Source organism: Lepeophtheirus salmonis, chromosome 2, assembly GCF_016086655.4.
Source record: "Lepeophtheirus salmonis chromosome 2, UVic_Lsal_1.4, whole genome shotgun sequence".
NCBI lineage: Eukaryota > Metazoa > Arthropoda > Copepoda > Siphonostomatoida > Caligidae > Lepeophtheirus > Lepeophtheirus salmonis.
In genome coordinates, this window is record NC_052132.2 from 33,180,933 (window position 1) to 33,203,978 (window position 23,046).

A 23,046-nucleotide genomic window follows, 5' to 3' on the forward strand; every position below is an offset into this window, starting at 1 on the left:
CGAAATTACGCTTCAGTCAATTTCAAAAGATATCCGATTTCATGTTTTCGCTCCCATTCTGATGTTTGCATTACGTATTTAATGAAGCAAATACTTGATAAGATATGCGTATGAATGTATTCAAAAAATTATTCATGGGCGCAATAATAACACAACACGATGCCATGATTCAAACAGATCTCAGTCTCCAATTTCACTACTACTGAATGTATGTACCTAAATATGTAATATCCTTGAAAAATCCTTCTATTCTCTTCATGATTTATTTCTATGAATAATAACTCTATCGAATAAGATTAAATATATTACCATGGGGTTACGTAGGAGGCCGGCTGGAGGGGCTGTATTTCCAAACAAACCATTCGTCAAGTTTGTTTTCTAAAATACTTATTTTTTCAAATTTTTTTCTAAAAAATTAAATTTTCTGTGAACAACTATAGATTTTTAAAATTTTTTTTACAAAACATTCAATTTTTTATGAATAACTACTATGTATTTTTGAGAATAGCAGTGAATTTTGAAAAAAAAAATTCGAAAAAATTTAATTTTTTTGGAACGACTGTGGACTTTAGAATTTTTTTTTTTGAAAAATTCAATTTTTTGTGTGCAGCTGTAGATTTTGGAATGTTTTTTGAGCAGACGTGGGTTTTCGATATTTTATACAAAAAATTCATTTCAGTGTGAATAACAATGGATTTTTGAAATTTTTTTATGATGAACTATGAATTTTTTATTTTTTTTGTGAATTTTTGAGGATTAACTATGAATTTCTGATTTTTTTTGTGGATTTCTGAAATTTTTCCAAAAAATTTAATATTTGAAATTTCATCTTCCAAATTTTTTAGAAAAAAATTAACACTTTAAATTTTGTGTCCAAAAAAATTTATATATCAATATATTATTTTTCAAAAAAATATTTTTCTGCTGACACCCTTTATAACATATCTTTTAATATTATACATAGACAGAGTATATTCAACACTTTATTTAAACTAAACCTGGACGTATGTGTTGAAGGTGGCGTGACAAGTTGTTATATACAGACTGGAGAATTCAAATCCGGAACAACTTTAGACTTCAATATCATGGAAAACTCTGAAATCTATGCTGATGAAAGTCTGTTCATCAAATTCAATCTACAAAACTGTGTAAGAAAAAATACAAAATCCTTTAGATTTCCTCCGAAAACGAACACTCTACGGCCATTATTGTGTGCCTCCATCCCAGGCGTACACCCAAGGGTTCAAAATACTCAATACAAAATGATGCTAGAAGGCTTAAATTGAATTTAACAGATTTGGTTGAAACGGGATTTATTACGGAAAAACTAATATTTTGTATAGATCTGTATGTTTTGGGTAAAGAAAATCTGTCCTCCTAGCCTGCCGGATCTGAGCCCCTTGGATAAACGTGCAGATAACACTGTTGACTCCTTGTTGGCTTCCATTCTCGAGGCAGAAGCCAACATGAACAAGGAGTTCTTCATCAAGGTCTGAGCCATGCTTGGGGCCAGATTGGAGGCTGTTGTTGAAGCTGGTTGGTGGGTTGAGGGATCGGCCCCTAAATGTAAAAAAAAAAGATTTGTGAATTATTGAATTAGTCTTGGGAAATAAATTTTAATATAAATTATTCCAAAATTATATGGAATAAATCTCTGCAAGGTGTATATAAATTGTGGGGGATGTGGATAGACTCATAACAATAAAAAACCCTTTTTCATTAGTATTAAGGAAAATTGTGAACTAATACATGTGGAAGTTGGACCAACAAATAAAATGAATTAATCCTTACTGTCTATCAAAAATATATACCTCTAATCCCCAGTTTTATTATATATCTCCCCCTATACATCTATATATATATTTTACTAGATAGTTTTCATTATTTCCATATTGTATACAAAAATTCACCATTATAGTGGAATAATAGTATACTTTTCTCAAACTATCCTACTTTTCTCATCCCTAATCGATCAAAAATAAAATAAAAATCCTACAAATTATTTCCAACAACTATTAAACTGATATAATTCAAATATCAGAGTTTATTATTGGCATCAAGTAATTTTCAGAGTAAGTGTATGTCTTTCTATATTCATAAAGCCTTTTAATATAGTTTATCAAGATTGATTAAAAATATGTTCATTTTATTTAATAAAAATATCCAATTTAACCCCCAAGGTGGCGTCTTCTTCAATTATGATGCAATTTATGATCCCAGTGAAAATGTTCTATAAAAGATTACATTTAAAAACGTTCAAATAAGAATTTAGGAGTTATTTTAATTATAAATGAAAAGGTTTAGGTGCAATTTTCTAAAATAAACTGCGCAATGAATATATATTCGATAAGTATCTATTATATATTTTTGTTAGATTTACTTTAGTAGTCGAATTGGCTAGGTTATATAATTCACTCAATATGAGATCAGCGCATCACTAATATCTATTTATTAGAATAATTACATATTACAAGTACCATTGAGTAATCCTTGCTTGTAAGGAGATATGAAATAATGACGAGGATTCCAGATGTTAAATAGTAATTTGTATAAGTATATATTTTGGCACGCAAATCTATTATTTTTTTCTCAAATACGTAGGGGAGACTTTTTTGTTTTTAGCTCAAATAGTGAGAATTGGTTGGACTTTGACGTTCAAAAATTTAAGACAGAAAACCAACTTAGGTCTGCTTTTGTTTAGTGTAATTTAATGGTGGTTATACCAATCGATTACATAGAATAATCATTTAGTAGATTGTCATCTTATGGTCATTTTTTAGAATATCTTTATATTAGGGTTCTTTGTTAATTCAATATAAGGATACCCATTTGAGCCCTTTATCTCAATATGTTTACTAAAGTTATGGTCGACTTTGCACTCCTAACGTTATGTACAAAGTTGGCCTTTGACCTCTCAAAATTTAATACCTTCTTACTTTGATCACATATAATCTGGATACCAAGTTGGATCAAAATCGATCAGTAACTTTTGCCGTAATCTTGGTGACCGACATACAAACAAACTCACGCAAAAACATAACTTCTACTCAAATGCATTAAAAGAGGTAATAAACAAATATGAGGGTAGTCGAAGTACTTTTTGCAAATGAGTCCTTTGTTTTGAGCGTTATAATATATCAAACCCTTCCCAATGAATGAGTTTTGATACAATTAAATATCAACTGATAGTAAAAGTCAATAATTCAAATGATATATGTAAGTTATCATAAAAAACCCAAAAAACAATGGAAAACTGACAGGATAATTGTTACCAAAAATATTACTCCTCCAACAAATCACTTTCACAATTAAAATCAAATTTTATCTGATATCTCAGGGGCGTCCGGAGGGGTCAAGCGTCTGTAGCTCTCAACCCGAATTAAGGACGTTTTTCTTATTACTAGAAAATTTAATATAAGAAATTTAATTTAACTTTCTGTGTATTTTTGAAATTTTTCTCCCAAAAATTTATTATTTGAAATTTTTTGTGAACAACTGTGAATTTTCGAATTTTTTTGAAAAAAAATCAAACCACAAGCCCTCCAAAAAAAAAAAAATATATACATAATCCTTTAGAGGCCCCTGTATCTCGAAGGAAAGTTGAAAAAAATTATATATTTTTAGCCATAATAATCTATATTATCATTCACAAACTGTACTGTCAATTATGTGGATATAGCTTTATTTTTGAAGAAAATTGCGACCTTAGAACTGTCCCTGGTCTCCCCTAAATAAATTTATTTTACTTTATCTTCAAATATGTGAGGCTCCCTTTGATACAAAGATAGCAAGAGTTTAATCATCATAATTAGTCGTTTGATTCCTCATATAACTTGTGTAAAAAAAGCTATAAAAATAGATTTAATGAGGCACTATGCAGATCATTAACTATTGAGAGAATCACTCTGCTCTTATTTACTTCAATTTACTAAATATAAATGAATTTTTGTAGAGTACCGGGTAGTCCATTAAAATATTGACACTCTGAATCTTAAAGTTCAACAACATATAATTTATTAATCAACAATAAAATTTCAACAGAATAAATACTATGAATAGACGTGTGCTTGAGCTCTTTTGATCATAAAGGTAGTCACCCTTGGAGTCCAGGCAGCGGTGTAATTCATGGCAACAGCTGCCATGGCGTCCGTGTACTAACTGAGAGGGGCTTTAAAAATTGAATTCAAAAAAATTATAATTTGACCTTCTATTTTCTTTTATGAATAAGCAGATTTTTTTTTCAATAATGCCATTAATTGTGCCTGTATCAATTATCTTATATGTTTATACTTCAATCATTTCTTTTGAGATGCTAATATTATCAATTTTGAATGATATAATTCTATATGGAAGGAAAGAGAGCCGTTTGATTTTGAGCTGAAAACTTACATATTATCTCTACTAAGTCTTTAAAACTAATAAAGACTAATAAATAGTCAAACTTTACATATATAAATGATTTTTCATAAGAACTTTGTTTGTTTAGTAAATACAGACTATTTATCCAAGGAAGTATACCTTGATTTTCACCCATGATTTACAATTAACCATCGATTACTTTGTATCTGAATATATTATTCACATGTAAAATCACGCAACCTATTTAATATGACCCCACTGTTTTGATTCAATTATTTAAAAACAGCTAATATTTCAGTTTATTATACCTAGTTAAGTATAAATTTATATTTCATTTCGTCTCCCTTGGTAGGCAATTGTAATTTACCAAACTGGGACAAAGCGGTAAAAACCCATCTATAGAACTAATTAGCTGTTTTGATAGAAATGAAACATTGAAATAAACCATAATGGTTGACTTAATTTCTCTAAAGATAAATACAATACAAACTTCTAAGGATAGGTGAAAACCTTGGAAAGATAGTAATTTTAATTTGTTTTCTTTCATTGATTTTTTATAAACTAATGCTATATTCGGGTGTGTTTTTTTTTTTTTTTTAGAATAATGCCGTGATAAATGCAGTTTTTCTTTGTTTTTAATAGACTTTTGGACCTGAAACTCCCACTTAACAATATAAATGTATTCCATTCTTACTCTTAAACTCAAACTTATGTACAATTAAAATCCAGTTTCTCTTGTTATGACGGGTTTGCTGGAAAAATGATTCATAACGAAGGGAAATGTCTAACTTCACGTTACGTAATTTGAACTTGTATCTTCTTTGTGCTTTTGGATATAAATCGGTAAACCTTTATGCTTTGTAGACAATTAACTACACGGAATAAGACCCATATTTTGTGTCAAAGGTATAAAAAGATGCCCAAGTTTAAATATAGGCCCAATAGATCCAGGCGGTATTATACGTGTAGTGAATGTCTGTTATTTTAAGGGTTAATAAAAAAGAATCAACTTATGTTAAACCAATTTTAAACTAAAGCCTAGATTGAATCATGCCTTTCCACAGCTGGCAAATTCAAGAAATTAATTTCCAATATCTAGGAAATTATTTATTTTTTAATAGATTTAATGTCAATGAGGAAATAAAAAATAAAGACATGTTGTCAAATAAAAAAAAATATTTTATCTCAAATTTTAGTATAATTCATTGATATTTAATCAGGTTGGCCCATAAGATATAATCATATTCTACGCCTATGAATTATTCCCATACGCCCCTACTCAATCAACTGACTTAAGGCTAATGTCTTTAAGTTAGGTAGGGCCGGTGTTATGGCTTTGTCTTGCGTGAAAACGCCATGAAGTATTAGAGTCGAAAAAACATGTAGTGTTAGTTGGAATTAGTTGAAAAAAAAAGTCACTTATAATTGATTCGACAAAATGAAATTTACGTTGGAAAAATAAAAAAAAATAATATTCAATCTAATACCAAATCTCCCAAGACATAAACAAGAAATAACATTTGAATACTACTTCTGCTTGGGGAACAATTACCTTCAAATAACGTGTAATATCCCCCTAAAAAGTCATATTGTTTACACTACTTTTTTGTATCTTGTCTTTATCTTAATAAAAAATATACATTTTCCCTTATTAACTCTTGGGTACTTATTGTAATCAGTGTTTAAAAAAGAGTTGTCCAATTTCACCCTATCAATCACATATAAAAATCCTTGTACCTGCCCTGAAGATAGCTCTGAAGATCATTCACATCCATGATCACGAACCTCCTTTATATACATAGTAAGTGAATGTTGCTTAATCTCACAAGCAGTTTAAGAATGGAACGAATTCAAGCGTTTTTACATAAATTTGAAAACTAATTTGGGATTTTTGTACATTTTTTTAATGTTCCTTTAATTGGTCAGATGGAGTTGTACTGATTAAGTAAAATTAAACCTTATAGTAGTACAATTTCTACATTTGAACTAGGAATCGTCTTTGATGTCCATCCACGATCAATTGGAACTACTTTAAACTTCATCCAGATCCATAATATGGATATTCAGGGTTAAATCATACTAATATAAAAGGTTGTGTGAACAATACACTATAACTTCCACCCCAATTGTTTTGACAAAAAACAATACTCATCATGGAACAAGCAAGGAGAGACGCCATCCTCGAATTGGCTCGCACGGGACACAAGCCCTCTGCTATCTACAAGCTTCTTAACTACCCCAAGACCACGGTGCACCGGGTCTTCAATGCCTGGGACGTTGAGGGGAAGGTCTGCTGCAAGGCCCACAACATGAGAAGTGACCGAATCCGCACTCCCCGCTTCCTTGAAGGCCTCTGGAAGTCCATCAAGGCTTCGCCGTGGACTTCCTTGTCCAGGTTGGCCAAGAACCGTGGAGTGAGCAAGCAGCTGGTCTCCAAGGCTGTTAATGAGGACCTCGGGCGCAGGTCATACAGCACATCCTCACGGCATCCATGAAGGTCACCAGGCTCACCAACGGTAAGCGTCTCCTCAATGACCTGAAGAGCCATGGAGGAAGAATCATCTTCTTCTCCGACGAGAAGAACTGGACTGTCGACAGAATGACAGGTGGCTTGCCAAGGAGGGAGAAAAGGTCCCTGCGGTCTTCACTACAAAGTTCCCGGCCTTCGTGATGACCCTGGGTGTTATCTGCAGCACCGGTGAGGTGATGCCTCCTTCGAGAGAATAATTTATCATGAATCCGTTGTCCATTGAGCTACGTCGCTCCACTAAACTTTTCTTTTTAGGCAGCTGACAGATTTCTCGTTTCTAAGATCAAAAGTCATAATTCGAAAAATTTATTTTCATAAGAAAATTTACTCAGGGGTAACTTTAGTTAAGGGTTCAAAACAGTAGTATTGTAACGACTGAACAAGTTATCGAATCGGTTTTGACTCTCAACTCAATATTTTTTTTATAGCCAGACCGATTTTTAATCACTCAACCTCAATCAAACATATCCAGCAAAAATTATAATATTTATCACTATTGGGAGTAGCCGGCATTGCTGGGAGTAATATAAATAATAACTTGTATGAATTAAAGAGTAGATAATTCCAGATAATTAGAGTACTCTCGATTTTAATGTATGGATCGAAGATCTGAAATCCTTGTCAATTTTTCCTAGATTGGGAGATAACGACAACTATCAATGCAAAATCAAAAGTCTTGGCTTCATCACTCTAAATCATAGACGTGCCATTAAAAATCTTATTTCGCTACACCGAATTTTGAACAAAAGCATAAACCAATCTCTCCTACCCTCGATACTATACAAAGGCTATTTCTTCGACGAAATAAGAATCTCTGATCACAACACCATCTACTTTCCAGACACAAATATTGATATTTTTATATATAGTTTTTTTTTTTAATAGATCGGGTAGTCTATAGAATTATATACCTCTATTTTTCGTCAACGAAGTGAGGTTGACCTCAAGTAATTTTTATTTAATTCTTATTTTATATTTAAAAGTTGGGAAAAAAGTAATTTCGTATTTCCCGCCCTTTTTTTAACTATGTATATCATGTTCTTTATTGGTCACATCGGATCATACGATAAGGTGTTGTAGAGGTGTTAGTGCATACTAGGGACGCATTTTCGGCAGTATTGCACTTGGTCGGCTCAGTTGTGAACTGTTGTGCGTCGAGTATGGAGGTATCAAAGGAATAAATTCCCCATATTTTACATTTTTACTACCTGGAAGGGAAAAACGGGTCAAAAGTGACCAAAAAAATTTACAATGTATACGCGGTCAATATTCTTTCGGGTTGTGTTGCACAACAGTGGGTTGTCTGATTTTTTCCCCTCGCTCACTTCCACCCTCTGCATTGAACAACTTGACTGTTTAAAGCTGGTGATCGACCAAAGACGTCCAGCATTAGTGGATCGGGGACAACAAGACATCCCGAAGACGACATCAGGCAGCGCATATCTTTGATGACGTTCCAGAATCTTGAGGAGCTGGGATGGGAAGTTCTTATGCATCCACACTACAGGCTGGACCTGACACCAAGTGACTACTACCTGTTCCTGCCAACGCGCTTGGGGCTAAACATTTGGCCTAAATAGAGGTCTGTGAAAATTGACTGTCCAAGGTTTTTGGGCTTCTAAGAAAAGGGAATGATGAAATTTAATATTTTAGGATCGTGCTTTGTTTTTTGGCCACTAACAAATTAACTATAATTCCAACGTTAGAGGGTTTGACTATCGCCGCTGGCCAAAAAGAAAATAAACAAATAACACTCTTTTGATCTTTTGGAACAAAGTTCATCAAATTCATTCTTTATTCCTTAATGATCTTCCTTCTACTGTTTCATTCATACGAGGGCTTTCTCTGTTAAACTTTTGTATAATTCTTCTTCTTTAGGCTCATCTTGGGTAATCATTGAAATGCTTTAGGTATCTAGCAATAAAAAAATGATTTTACGTACCTTTTCCCAAATAGTTTTAAACTTTCAATTCGACGTTTAAATATTTCTGATTGATGACATAAGTCTGAAGTGAAAGGTTTCATTTTTTCTTTAATTTTGAAAAGAATATTTCAAGGATCTACTTTGTTCCTTTAATTAGTCTTCCTATGATGCAAATAATGTTAAACCTATATTAAGTGGTCTGGCTAAGGGAAACTGAAAAAGGGATCGCTTAATGCAGGTTATCTCTTAAATCAGGAGTCCTATTTTCACATTCTCAACACAGATGACGTTAAACCAAGCTTGGATCAGCTGCTTATTATATGATTTTGGAGAGGGAAAGTATATTACTCCTGGAGATTGGAGAATATTTGTGTAAAAAATATCGTTAAGTTATATCTATACATACAGATTATTATTTTATTTAGCATTTCAAAAATAATTGTACTAGAATTTGGTGAGAATTCGGCATCATGAACTAGATGTAGTCACCAAGAACATCTATTATAAAAAGAACGATAAGACCAGCAGTTTTTCTTTTTCTAATTTCAAAACTGTTATTTTTCTCTACATTTTGCCCATTTATATATATTTACTTTGTGAATACCATGAAAAACAATGTTTTGGAAGTACTCAAATGTTTAAGGTGCTATTTTCTCTCCCCACTAAATAAGACAACCAATTTTCCTCATTTAGAAGGATAAAATTGTTGAGGTTTGAAGATGATAATATAGTAAGTCCTTCGAAATAAAGTTGCTCTACACAAAATTTATAGAATTAGGGAAACCGCCTTAGCCACTTTAAGAGAGAGAAAATTAATAATTAATGAATGAAGCGAAGAACTTTTTTTAATGTTGAACTGAACAACTGAGTGACTCAACAGGCTTTTTTAGGCTCTTCAAATTCTTAGGAATTTACATTTTTCGATCCCTGTTCTTCTTTTTCTTTGGGTATTAACATGATAATGATAAAAAAAAGATGTCTGCTACATGTGTGTAAAGGGGCGATGATATATGAGAATAGGATAATGAATCATCAATACAACTGATAGTCTGCCTCTATTGACCTTATTTTACCTCCACCCTTCGTCCATAATAATAAATTGATATCACAGCGATATTCAACTAACACAAATATTTACAGACTACATATTTTATTGTCAGCTGTGGATACCTCTATTTATATATACTTGCATATTATGCGTGTCATGATATTCCAGACTCATCTCATATCTTTCTTTCTAGTACGTGAATGTTCCAGAGATAAATATCATATTTCTAATCTTGACAAAAAATATGTTCATAAGTGGATTTGATGGACAAAAACCTCGGTCTTTATCAGACAAAATTACAAATTTTACAACAATAATTTAGTCTGGGAAAGACTATGGCTACCAAAATAGTTTGAAAACCAGAGGTGTAGTGGTTATTAAACATAAGAAATATGTACATATTTTCTCGTCATAGTTTACTAATGTAAATCAAAGTAAAACTCTTGTGGGCCTTATAAAACATTAATTGAGTCGCAACATGAACCGTGGCTCTCAAGTTGAAGATAGATTTTCTATATATAGCAAACCATTATAATTACTTTTGGTACAGGTGTGAGCGTCCAAAACTGAGCACCCCTTTAAATTTTAAGCCATGCACATATTCTTGATTTATTTGAGTTGAAACCGGGTTATACTTCGAGGCAAGGGTCTTGACTAGTTATAAACAAAACTCCAGCAAAATATAAATAGCAACAGTGAAAAAACAGCCGATAATATGGAGAGACGTAAAGTTGCAATTTTGGAACTTTCCGCGAGGGGAGTAACTCCCACTGAAATTGCCAAGGTTCTGAACTGAATCCGCCCCACCGTTTACAGCGTGGTAGCCAAAGGGACTCCTTAGGTGACTACAAGATCTAAGTCAAGGCCTCAAAGGTCGATATTCCAATTTTACGATAGGTACTATTTTTGACACTAAATGTTACAAATTTTCCATTTTTCTGATGGGCATATTCATGGCCGATTTGGGGCTTTTTTTAAAGTAAATGTTCCTTTTCTTTTCATGTGTATATCCAGATCAGTACCATTGAGTTTCAACTACAAAAATAAATATTAAAAGACAAAATAACAACAAGTGATTTGGTTTTATAGATCGATCTTACTTTCTTCTTATGATAGACTACACCAAAGTATTAGTGTCGGTCTCGAAGTTAAGATAATTAGATCAAAAATTTCATTTCCCTCAAAATATTAAGTCTCAGATAAGATATCCCTGACTACCAGTGTATTTTTTGGCCTTTTTCATATCTTTCTCTGTTTAATGAAAAGATTAAAGTATAGTTATTTCGAAAAAATGAAAGACATGAATTTCTGCGCCTCGCTTGTAAAGGCTCAAGAAACTTGCATTATGTTACATTAAAATAACATCAGGGACGACTATTAGAAATATGGGTAATGTCTATCCCATCAAATCATCTAAAAAATTTCAAATCTTAACATGAAATGGCTAAAAACCCAGCTACCTTTATTTGAACATATCTGTTTATATCGTTTTCAATATTTTGAACATAAATACGATAATCTAAGCATATGAATCAAATAAACATATGTCCTGACGGTTAAATATAAACTTATCACAGAAAATATTCATTCTTAAAATATACGTCTCTTAAATTATAGAAATATACATTTGTAATCAAGTATTGAGTATTTAGATACTTATTTTTGAACCTGATTTAAAAATCAAGTCCAGCCTACAAAAGTAGTAGTACTACTTAAAAGAAAAGCCTTTTAATAACTGATCTTATTACTCAAAATGGGGTATTAAAAAAATCCTGAAACACATTAGCTGATTTTTGGAGCTATCAGGTAAGGAATAACTATTTCGGCATAAAACTGTTAAATTTGGCTAAATCTACCGGAATTTCGGTTAATCTGACTACATTATTAAAACAAACCCAAGCAAAAAGGATCTCAGCTCTGAAATCACTGCTCAGACGACAAATACGAAAATTAATATATACCTATAAGAAAATTGGAATAGGTTCTACATTCCAGAAAAGAAGGGATTCTCAATTGATAAGAGCTCCAAACTACATATGATTGTGTTGTACTTATCGTATTCCTTTTGACAAATTTTCTGGACTAATCAAGGCTTAATTATTTCATTTTCAGACCTTACTATCCCGTTTTCTCTAATCACCCCTGTTACCACAATTTCTAAACTTAAACATGATAATTAATAATGACATCTAGCACTACATCAGAACATATATGTAGTTGTAATCTTGCGAGATACGTCTCGGGGTAACAAGAGTTCTATCCATTAATAAAATCTTTTAGTCTTTTAACAACCCAAAGAGAGAGAGAATGTTACAAAGTTGTAAATATGTTGACATCATTTGAGTCAGATAATATGATATAGTCGAGAAAGAGACAACATGGGGTCTTGAGTTCATATACATACATAATATCTAATTAAATGAATAGACCCCATGGACACAGATCATATTTCAAAACAATTTACATACATAATATTATATACTATGTACCTGAAGAGTAGGTATATAGCATGACTAGAGTAGTCAATTCTAAGCAAATTGACTCGTGATTGAGTAGTTTTTTATTGGCTTGACAATCTCCAACCTTTTTGTTTCCATTTTTGCTCAGAAGAAAGAACGATTTGTATACAACATGTCTTTTGAAAGATGATCAAAGCAATAGCTGTTCATTAATGTGCAACACTTTAGGATAGACGGGTTTAAAATACACTTAAAGAGGCGGTGCAGGAATTATTTACTGCCTACTAGTGTTGAATCCTTTTAAAGAAAACTACAGTCCAGTTCTAATACAAATTGTCAATACTAGGACGCGCCCTTAAGGAAACTAGTACAACTAGCTGAAATAACATAGTTACTACGTCATTTGAGTCGCTGAAGTTTCATCCATCATAGTTTATAACTTCTTTCAAGGAGACAAGATACCTGAAATGAAAAGTAGGCTAGAAGGAGTTATACGTTTCAGCATTCACTCAATATGTTCTTAGTTCTTATATTCTTCAATCCTAGCTAGGAGTGAAGAGAATAAAATGATAGCTAGGACCATGGAAAGGTAAAAGGGATGGGACTGATAAAAAAGAAAGACTGATGAGATAATTGACATTGGCATAAACTGATCCAACACTACTACCTGGTATTTAATTCCTACTATAGGTGATCATAGCTTATTTAATGAAACGTTTTGACAGCTGGCCTCCCCTCCCACCAAGCATTCTTCAAATTGAGAGGCACACTATGTGGATGTTCTTTCTATGCAATTAGAATGCAAGCTCGTATAAAGTGTTGAAATAAATCACAAATACAAGCAATATTAGATAATAATCAAAGTATATTTTTTCTGTTTGTACTTATTTTTTTCTTTTTAATATATGGACGACATGAAAGCAAAAAAAAAAAAAATTGAAAGAGAGAATCATATAATATATAATATTTGTTTACTCACAAAGCAACAAGCCTGGTGAATAAAAAGGGAAAGAGAAAGACATGGGAAGGAAGGGCGAAGATAAGATCCGGGTCAACCAGACCCGGTTCGCCTCCGCCCTCCGTACATTAATTATTAATATTTTTTTTTTCCTTTTTTTAGACAGCATTCAAATATAACAAGAAGTGTAATAATTAGAGAGGAACAGAAAGTGAGGAGAACAAGATTTCGTGACTCTTCCTTTCATCTAATCCTTTATAGAAAATATATATAAAATTCTGGGCTTTTTATACATATGAGTATAAAATATACCAACTCTAATAATAAAAATAGTTAATCATATATATAACATTTAAATAATAGAGATTAAAAAAAAAAAAAAAAAAAACCTGGTGTCAATTGAGTATACCATTATTATTCATCTACATATAGGTACAAGTATCTAAACAAACAACAAATAAATTATATTTTGGGAAAGCGCTAAATTCGAGTTAAATGCAATTTAATGAAATCAGCATCATCCTCGGTTATTAAAAAGGGAGTTAGGGGCAGAGGGGTTGTCATAAGGGCCTTGTCAGCCTCAATTTATTACCTCCAGTCCTAGGTTTTTAGTCAATTACATTCTTTATTCTAAAGATATATCTCAATAAATAAAAAAAATTACATATCAAGTGATCTTTATTACATATAAAGGACCAAAAAGTGGGACTGGCCGTGACTGCAATCCAGGATAAGAACCGACATAACACTGGTTGTCATCAGGGGAGCATTCACAACAATGATAAGAGAAAAGAGGATGATTTTTGTACATCCTTGAATGTGTTTTGTTTTATTATCAAGGTCCCAAAATACATTACATTTTCGTCTGGATCAATGAGGTCTTATTCATCATCTTCTTTGACTCCTCTTTTTACGTGTGTCCTTAATATTCTTATTATAATTACTCACTATGACTTGTCATATATGTATTAACAAAGGGGGAAGGGGGTCCTGAGCTGGTCATCAATTTGAACGACTCAGAGCCAACTTTTTTGATTATTATATATAGATATGTATGTATATAATACATAGAGAGGGAGCTGGCCAGCGGTTACAATGAGGAGTTAGCTAAAAAGAGAGGGAAAGGGAGAGAGGAGAGGTTGCGATTGTGATTCCCCTTCCCAAAAAGAACAAGTCCATCTCTTTTTTATTTTAAAACTACCACAGAGAAAGAAACCTCCTGTTTTCAGTAGTCCTGTATATCAGTCACCATTAGGAAGATTTATTAAAAAAATATAATAGGAGGGGTGGCGAAGATGATTATCAGGGTTCTGTGACTCAGTGACCCCCATGGCTGATTCATATATATATATAAAACGCCGTATTTGTACTAAAAAGAAAGGTTTATAGGGGTCGTGGTTTGAGCAAAGGAGTTTTTTTTCTCTGTGAATATCTGAGATGGACTCATCGTTTGGGAAAGGAGCACCCCATGGACGGGATTTCTCTTGTAAGGAGAACTTTGTACTTACATATGGCTATTATAGGTGAGAGGGTAGCAGCTGCTAGGAAGGGAAGGAGAGAGGGGTTGAGATTGAAAGACTTGAATCGCTTAACTCTTAGAGAAACCGCCAGGCCAGCACCGTTATGATGATTGATTGATTAAATATTTGCATTATTGTATGTATATTAAAAGTCTGGGTTTATCACAGGCAGCCATTATTTTGGCCTAATTTTTCATATTCTTAGCTCGATTGTTTTAAAAACAAACAACACTTTCTTAAATTTTACACATGTGTGATGGCGAATAATATGGAGGTAATCGTATTCAATATGGATGAGTGGCAAATCACGTTGTCTAATTGGATGATGAGGTATTCTACGTATGATAATTACTAATTAATCAAAGGTATAGATCAATAGTAGTAATAATTAAAATTACAAAAAAAAAAGATAAAAAAGTTGCGCATTTGAAGTTGAAACCTCTTTAGAAAAAGTTCAACTCTTTAACAAAAAAAAAAAACGGTTTAAAAAAACAACACAAGATAAATTATGATTTACAATACGTCAGTCTAACATTCAAAGAGGGGGACATCACACTTCAAAAAGAGAGAGAAAGAAAGAGAACAGACGCCCTTTCCTTTCCCGAGTCTCGAATCCACTGAAAGACAGTGTATATATAAATTTATATGATATCGGAATCGAAGTACTCGTTGCGGGAAAGAGCAGATAAGGTTTATATCCTAAATCTCTTTTGAGTCCGTTAGTTCGATCCATTTGGGAACGGATCGCCCCATATTCCCCTCTACCGATGTTGTTGTTTTTGGGAGAAGAAAAAAGTGATGAATAAGAGGCTCAGAGGGTCTCTGTTGATGGAAAGCCTTGGGTTGAGTAGTCAGGAGCAAAAATGGCAGACATATAGGTACTAAGGGTCAGTGGCTGTCATGAGCTCATACAAATAATTGAATTATTTATCAAATGGAAATCAAAAAGTTGTTTAAAAAAAAAAAAAAAATGAACAAACCCGCTACGTGAATAGAATAATAATTCATTTCTGTATACAATATACTTTTTCGCGGGATGATTACTCCTTTTTTTCGTTCGTTCCTTTCACATTATATTGAACACGCCACGCCACCATCTTTTTTCTTTTCTTCCAGCAACAACAACAACAACAGAAAGGGGCGCGACCAACGAGAAAATGGAGGATGAGATAGAAACACACCGAGATAAAGAATATAAAAGGAGCTAGCTTTGGGAAATTTTTAAATGTATCGATGATGATGACAGTACGCAAGGGTCAGCTCCTCATCACAAAGTTGCATTTGGATCTGGTTTACTAAGAAATGAAGGCTGTTGTGTCTCCCAGAAGGAAGAGTATTTATGAACGAGTCCAGCCTTATGATCCATGATCTCGGCTGCCTCTACGGCATCTCTTTGTGCAGGTGTTAGGGATATAACATCATCCAGCTCCATCGTGATGGTTGTTTCTTCGGATCCTTGTCCAATGCTGCTGTACATGGGATGATGGGATCCACTAGGAGCACTCATCGGCAAAAGGGGAGGGCCTAAAAACAAGAAGATCATTAGTCCTGCACTAAGTGTGAGGAAAGAGAAAGAAAGAGAGAGGAAAAAAGAGAGAGACGTCAAAAAGCGAGGAAAACGTCGGGCGTAAATATTTTAGCGAGCGGAGAAAGGTGGCGGCTATTTTCCTTCTCTCCGAATTAAGTATAATCCTCTTCAAAACTTAAATACAAAAATAATATGCACATTTTAAGGAAAAGTATTTAAGGTCATCTTTCATTCTGATAGCTTTAAATATATCTCATTCAGACCTATGAGGAGTATGTATGTCTGTAGTATTTATGAACATTGCATCCCCGAATTGAAATGTGTTTACGTTTGCAAATAATCAAAAAAAAAAAATAACAAGCAGAATTGAAGGAACAAAGAAAACGTTCATTGTGAATATCTCTAGCGTCTGCAATAAAGTGCAAATACATATTTCAGCTCATTTTGACTACACTTCTCCGACTTGAGTAATTAAAATGCTGATTGATTTATCAGGGAAAGAGGAACACAAATTTAAAAAAAAATCAGAGCTAAAAGATGGGATGCCAAATCCCTGAGTGGAATAATAATAATAGGTATGTTATAGTCAAATGACAAATGTGTCAATCTGCTATCATTGCAAGAATAATTTGATATGACTCTCCTATTAGTGACGTCAGCAGAGAGATTCCAAGGATTTAGGTCCTACATTATTGCTTGATTGCTACAACAAGGGGATCCGTATTTTCATCTGTCTGATATTGTAAATTTTAAAGAATCAATGCGACTCCTATTGTGGTCTTTGAAACTTGACTACGCCTCTAATCTTGGGAGTACATATGCTATTTAGCAGTAGCCATGTCTACGCAAATTAAAAAGATATAAGTTTGAAGTAGGAATATGAGAGAGAGAGAGAGAGAGAAAAAAAAGACGAGGGAATAAGTCCCGCCATTTTCCAGGACAATACAAAAGAAAAGGAATAGAAAAGAAAAAAAAAAGTGAAAGAGACAGACCGACCGACGCGCTTACTACATATACTGAAGGCACAAGTACTCATATACAAACTTACCTGTATAACTTTTCTTTTTCCAGTAGTAAGAATATACAACGTATACATTCGCAAACATGATTGCTGAAAGAATATTGAGAACATTGATGAGATCCCATTCGCTGCACTGCCCAAAATTCATGGTAAAGTTTTGAATGATCATTGCAAAAGCGGAGGCAAAGAGACCACATGCCAAAACGAGTCGAAAGACAATCCATGGCCAAATACCCAAAAACCAGCTTTTTGCTAATGAGAGTGTGAGGCAAGTGCTGATAACAATGTCAAAAACAAGGACAGAGGCGATCAGGAGAAGCTTTTTGCGTTGCTCCTCTACACGTCGAAGTCCACTATCAATACTGTCTATTTTATCGGAATTGATCCGAGGGTTGCTGGGAGGAGGGGATGGTGGACGTACTGTCGTGGGTCGCTGACCACGAAGTCCATCCTTGTTGACATCCAGGGAATAAAACATCAATGTTTCTATAATTGAATGAGAGGAAAAAAGAATTCATTATTGTAGGGGTTTAATAAAAATACTAAGATAGGAAACAGATCAAAACAACATACAGATGTAAGTCACTTTAAAAAGAGTATTTTGAAAGACAAAGAAAAACATGTGGCTACTCTGATCTCATAAGAAAGGAAGGGAAAAAATGTGTTGTACATCTTATAGTATGTATTCATAATAATAACAAAACGAATTGAAAAGAAGGGAAAAAAGCGTAGGCTGCTGCTTAGCTACTCAGCTAAGCAGGCCACAAAAAGATTTGTGATATTATTGAATAATAAGACAAAAGATTGTCATTGAATCCTGCTCATTATATGTAGGGCTGGGAAGGGAACTCGGGTCTTACCTGATTCTGAGAGGAGTCCTGGAAGGAACTTGAACCAAGGACCCTCTTTAACATTCCTTGTAGATTCACTCAAAGACTCACTACTTTGCTGCTGTTGTTGAATATAGGGCAAAAATAGAGAGACGACGATTAACAACATAAGTTTGGACATTATCACATTGATCAAACCCAGGAAGGTGATGGGTTTAACTGGTAGTCTGGCCTTCATTTTGATGAGATGATAAACAAATAAACAAACAATGATGAAGGACGATGAACTTCCTTAGATAATAATAGTCAATATATCTAGAAAAGTGTTTTATTTATAAATAATAAGGCTGTGTGCATTAACACTGAGAGAGTCACTGAGGCTGAATAACAATAATATTTATTAATAGCTATCGTATTCGTAGTAATATGTAGTAGTAGAAACTTGAATCTACTACTATAAAATAATAGTAATAGTAAGTTGTAAGTCAGTCCCAGAAGGAAAGAGAAAGAGTGGAAAAAAGAAGAAGGAACCGGCCTGCGTTTTCTCATAGAGTGCCCTGCCAGAATGTCTGCCCATCTCCTCTTTTTTATTCACCCTCTCTTCTGCCTAGTTATTTTGGCAAAAAAGAACATACATTAAATAGTGACTGTAGGAATTGTATTATTTGTCTGAGTGTATTAATCCACGGGCGGGCCTTGCCTGCCTCATTCTTCTCCTTTTTTCAAAGGAAAAGTATGAAGAGACTGGTGGAATTCATGGCTTGTACTCCTATGAGTGATGAAGTGTCTTTCAACTACAGCTAGATGGGTTTTTATGTCAAGAGTTCTCGGGGTAGTTGGGCTCGCCCACACGTTCAACTTTTACTTTATTATTCCTTTAAAAAACCTGATGGTGGTTTTTTCTCTTTCTTTCTATACTGATCCCAAGCACACACACACAGAGAGCAGTTAGTACCCTACACAGGCCTAAAATTTGATAATACAAATAACAATCATAACAAAAACAAAAAATGATACATAAAAAACTAGAAATGTCTATTTTTTACACAAAAGATCTCAGGTTAGAATGGATTCTCGTGTGTGTCTACCTGTTCCTCACTAACTGAGTTGTAATGTACATACACCAGAGCGCCTTTTCAGCCCTTTTTTGCGTAATACCAACATCATATCATCAATAATGATACTGTCAGCAGCTGCTTCCTTGCAAAAAAAAAAAAAAAAAAAAAAAAAAGGAGAGGGGGCGCGATCCTGCTCTCCTAGTAACAATGAAAGAATTAGTTGTGTACATTTAAAAAATATTTTTTTTTGTTCATAGATACAACGAGCAATATTTTACCTACCAAATTGCCTTCTTCTATTGTCATTTATTAGTGATAAATTTTAATCACATATATACAAGTTGAGGAAAGACAAAAAAAACAAAAAAACTCTTTGCTTTCTAATGACTTGTAAAAGAGTCAAAAATCCCTCCCTTTTTCCAAAAAAAAAAAAAAAAAAAAAAAAAAAAATCATTTCGAAGAACAAACTCTCAAAAAACAATGACCCCATTTCTGTCTGTCTATATATGTAAATTTATGAGCCTAAAGTCTTGTCAGTATCGTTTCTACATACATATGTACTATTCCAGCAAATACCCCGATATCTTCTGACTATGTAATAACAATAACTATGTTAAGTAAAGGTTAAACAGCTGCTTCTAGTTTGTTTCTTCCATACCCCCCCTCTCTTTGCTCCAAGTCTCTCTCTTACTCTCCTTTTTTTTACACACACAACTCTTTTGACTGTCAATTCCCAATTTTATAGTTCTCTTTTTTTTTTCGTAGTAAAAAATGCGAGGAGGAAAGAAACGAAGAGGAGAAAAATAAAGGAAGAGAAGGGAAGGGAACAAGAGAAGACAAAGTAGGATGAAAAGAAGGGAAGAAAAAAAAAGAGGGAAATTTCAAGTACAACTACTATTTACTACTATACAACAACAACTACCACTATACTACGAGTAGTAAAAACAACTACAGCTCAAGTATATTATAGTACGGCTCTGGACGCAAAAAAATAACATCTATGTTATTTAGTATGTACGTTATGAGGGCAATCAACTTCCTATGTGCTTCTATTAACTATGAAAATACACATATACCCCTTTTAACTCTTTAAGAAAGTATTTCCACAAATTTTAATTTGCTTTTAAAAATAACTTACTAATTGTACGTGTTTTATAGAAATGGAGCAGCTCTTACAGCTCCTATAAGACGTAAAAGAAACAATGAGAGAGAAGAATGTCATACTCATCCATTCTGTCCCTTTACTCTCTCTACAAAACTAACTGTAGATTGGTAGGGAAGGAGGACTCTCGAGGAGTGGCATTGAAAAAAGGACTACTCCATCCTTGTATTCTTTGTTTTTTATACTTGGATATCTTTTCATCATCAAGACACTTCATACAACTTGTTTGCCTGTCAAACTGTTTATGTATTTTACCGGAAATTAGAATGTTTTTATTTTGACTTGTATGTATGTCTATATGGGAATAATGTTACAGTGAACATGGGGGGGATATGAGAGGAGTACTTGCTGTATTTAATATATTAGGGTAGGTACAATATTTTTATTAGTGTTGAGACTCGCTGCAAGACCGGATCGTTCTTGATCCATTTTTCCCTGGATAAAATCAGGCTCAAAGACCGTGGTATCGATATTTAATCCTTCCCAAACTGTGGATCAATTCTAATGACCAATTGACTCTTAATCCAAATTAATATGATCTTTGAACACATATGAAACACTTATTGTCACATTTTCTCATTAAATGTTTTTTTCCTAGTCTAAAGCAAAAATTCCTTCATTTGGATGGAGGCTACAGCCATCATCCTCCTGATAATTAATCTATAAATTCGGCCTTGATACCAATGATAATTTTTGCAGGACATATCCATTTCTAAGTTTTCTTCGGTACTCAAGCAGTCTCTGACCCGTATAGGATTTACAATCCGAAGCTCAACACATAGATATATATATTTTGTGTACAAGTTTCACCTTATAATTTAAGCATACAAAATGAGATTAATCATATTGATTGAAGAATTTGCAGTCTTTTTGATAATATTACTAATAACTACATAGTAATAAAACATGATTGATTCAATTTCATATCATATTTTCAAAGAGTAACTTTTGAAGTTGCTGATCAGAGGACAATTGACGTATTCTGCGGCACATTATAAAAACCGAGGATTGACGGTACAATCACTCATGACACCATATACAATTAATTTGAATAGATACAAATGAAACGTTCTGTAACGAACAAATTGCAACTTGTACAATCTGTTTGTACAAATTGAAATTTGTATTATACATCGTCAATAAGAGACATTTAAGATGGCATGAATAGTGGTGTGTGGGTCCATATTTTGGACTGAGGACCGTGTTCTAGTCCAATCTGCTTAGTTCCTGTTCAGTCCCACTAGTCGGTTCTTAATGAAGGTAAAATAGATCCCTGGTGACGTCATTGAGGGTGTTTTTCCTTTTCTTTATTATTCCGTTATATAATAGAATCAATTCTATAACTAATCAAGAATATAACATGTTGGTATTATATTGTTCTATTATGGAAAATATAATATTTTTTACAAGATATGTGTAATAATCTTAATAGATATTTCATTTATCATATTTGGCTTAATAAACCAAGATTCCAAGACCGTTATTCTTAAATATCGGTCCTAATGATCCAGAGTCGTAAATATCGGTTCTAAAATTGGTTAATTCGATGGAATTGAAGAGCCGTTCCCCAGGGACAACTATGCCCCGACACACACCCCCAAGGAGGAGCAGCATTTCTGAAGGGAGAACATGGTTGACAGAGTTCTGGACTTAGTCCTCGCCCGACTTGAATCACCTGGACTTTGCTGTTTGGTTCGTCCTGGAGGGCAAGATAAAAAAGACTTCTCACCCGAATGTCGATGCCCTGAAGGCCATGATCACGGAGGAGTGAAACAACTCTTCATCAGACAGCATCAAAGCCAATTGTGCTTCTGTTCGTCCCCGCATTGAAACCATTATTCAGAAATGAGAGGGGCATATTGAATAGCAAGTGGTGAAAATGGTTGAATTACCAACTTCAAAAGTTTTGCCATCAAAATAACACAAAATATAAATGTTTAGAAGTGAAAACGGGTCTTAAAGTTGTCTTATTTTTGAATCCTCATTATTTGTTTGACAGTCTGAGGAGGACTCATTTTTTAAAACAAATGTGTGGAGCTACAGCTGTTTGTGTCATATTTAGAAAAAAAGAAAAGGGTGGAACATACGTGACAGTTTTGTTGTTCTTGGCAACTTGAAAAATTTTTTTTTTTTTTCAATCTCCTGTCATTAATTTTTCCTTCTTGAGGGGAGAACATCTAAGTATGGAGTAATTAATGTGTGAATGTAGTCATGAAAAAGGGCGAGTAACAAATAAAGGGTTTCTTGGGTAGAGTTAACTTCTATATTATTAGAACAAAGTCTGTCTGTTCGTTGGGGTCTAATAACTTTTAGTCGTTACTCTTACAATAAATGCATAATTTGAATATATTCAAATGAAATAATATCAACACGGAATGTTGGTAATTAAAAGTGATTGATGTCATAATTAAATAATGCATTTTATGACAAAGATGTCGCAACTTGTACAATCTGTTTATACAAGTTACAACTTGTACACAATATATAGATAGATAGGCATGAATGTGGGTTTAAAAAAAAAAAGGGAAGCTTTTAATTCCTACTACACTGTATGTAATAAATATTCTTGAGCCTGAGGGTCTTGTTGGGGAAATAAAAACAAATACAAAATACAGCATGAATAATGTGTTCAACTTATAGAAAATGAAA

At 33.4% G+C, this 23,046-nt stretch overlaps 1 protein-coding gene and 1 long non-coding RNA gene across 4 annotated transcripts; one reads left to right on the plus strand and one right to left on the minus strand.

Annotated features, from left to right (window-relative positions):
- Positions 1–1,282: 1,282 nt before the first annotated feature.
- Positions 1,283–19,955, minus strand: LOC121113625 (uncharacterized). Of its 3 annotated transcripts, none has more exons than XM_040707455.2 (3): positions 18,208–19,328; positions 17,375–17,833; positions 1,283–1,560 (listed from the first exon to the last, which is right to left on the minus strand). In XM_040707455.2, the coding sequence occupies exons 1-3, from the start codon at positions 18,413–18,415 to the stop codon at positions 1,328–1,330; spliced, it is 900 nt and encodes a 299-aa protein (XP_040563389.1). In that variant the 5' UTR covers positions 18,416–19,328; the 3' UTR covers positions 1,283–1,327. The 3 variants fall into 3 exon arrangements, with proteins under 3 accessions (XP_040563389.1, XP_040563387.1, XP_040563390.1); XM_040707453.2 differs by lacking the exon at positions 1,283–1,560 and adding an exon at positions 13,168–16,322 and having other exon boundaries at positions 18,208–19,955; XM_040707456.2 differs by lacking the exon at positions 1,283–1,560 and adding an exon at positions 13,168–17,167 and having other exon boundaries at positions 18,208–19,311.
- Positions 19,956–20,103: 148 nt separating this feature from the next.
- Positions 20,104–20,994, plus strand: LOC139904812 (uncharacterized). The gene is made up of 2 exons (XR_011779030.1): positions 20,104–20,332; positions 20,394–20,994. It is a non-coding gene; the product is annotated as an uncharacterized lncRNA (long non-coding RNA).
- Positions 20,995–23,046: the final 2,052 nt, after the last annotated feature.

What these genes read in the sequence shown, in the direction of transcription:
- LOC121113625 (XM_040707453.2), bottom strand. Translation starts at nt 18,415, where the DNA reads ATGAAGGCCAGACTACCAGTTAAACCCATCACCTTCCTGGGTTTGATC. An exon ending in AGGACTCCTCTCAGAATCAG is followed by an intron (nt 17,834 to 18,207) that starts GTAAGACCCGAG and finishes ATTCAATTATAG; the next exon opens with AAACATTGATGTTTTATTCC. An exon ending in GAAAAAGAAAAGTTATACAG is followed by an intron (nt 16,323 to 17,374) that starts GTAAGTTTGTAT and finishes TCTTGTTTTTAG; the next exon opens with GCCCTCCCCTTTTGCCGATG.